At 49.7% G+C, this 868-nt stretch overlaps 1 protein-coding gene across 1 annotated transcript in view; it reads right to left on the reverse strand.

The window, feature by feature from the left end:
* Positions 1-671, reverse strand: part of RPL21 (ribosomal protein L21) — a 4449-nt gene extending 3778 nt beyond the window's left edge. The window contains exon 1 of the mRNA XM_009327873.1: positions 547-671. Coding sequence (XP_009326148.1) covers positions 547-671 — 125 coding nt within the window. The remainder of the gene's footprint in view (positions 1-546) is intronic.
* Between the last annotated feature and the right edge of the window lie 197 nt (positions 672-868).

The raw sequence follows: 868 nt of genomic DNA on the forward strand, positions 1-868 counted from the left end.
TCCCTTTGTGTTTGTCATTTTGGCTGATCACTGTGAAAATGAATGCAAATTATTCAGAACTACTAGTTCATCCACTAAAAATTTGGCCGATAGCATTTTCAGACATTTCAGAAAAATCAAGTCTTTAAGCCTTCAGAATTGACACCACTTCCAAATTGCTGGGTCAATTCAAGCAATGTTTTTAGCTTAGACATTCACAGAAAACAGTATTTATAGGACCATAGGGCAACTCAGGTTTGAATGGATGCTAGCACGTCACCTAGGTCAACCTCCTGCTTCAAGCAAGGTCTACTATAAGATCAGACCAGGTTGCCCAGGGCTTTGTCCTTGAAACCCTTCAAGGATGGAGAGCCTACTGCACAAGCTCCCTGGGCAGCCTGTTTGGATGCCTGGCTGTTCTCATGGTGAAAAACTTTTTCCTTATATCCAGCCTGAGTTTCTCATTTTGTCTTAAGCCAGTTGCCTCATGCTCCTGCCACGTGCCCCTGCCAAGCACCAGGATCCATCTTCTTGATAACAGCGCTGTTAGGTGCCCCCCAAAGCCACCTCTGCTCCAGGCCGAGTAAGCCCAGTTCTTTCAGCCACTCCTCACAAGGCATCCAAAAGGCAAGATCTCCACTACCAGATTTATCAGCCACTGTTGCATTTGACGCGATATAAACCGTGGTCATCTGTTTGTGCTCTGAGTGTAACAATTTCTTTAGCTTCGAGCTGTGTCTCCTATTGCCACTTCGTGCCGCGTACGAAGCGGCGCCGAGGTGCACACATCCCGCAGGCCAAGGGGGACGCCAGCCACCAGGCACGTTAGCGAAGCCCAAGTTCCGCCGCACCCGGCGGTCCCCACTCCGGAGCCTACCCCGGGGAGCTG

Source organism: Pygoscelis adeliae, unplaced genomic scaffold, assembly GCF_000699105.1.
Source record: "Pygoscelis adeliae isolate BGI_AS28 unplaced genomic scaffold, ASM69910v1 Scaffold14, whole genome shotgun sequence".
Taxonomy (NCBI): Eukaryota; Metazoa; Chordata; class Aves; order Sphenisciformes; family Spheniscidae; genus Pygoscelis; species Pygoscelis adeliae.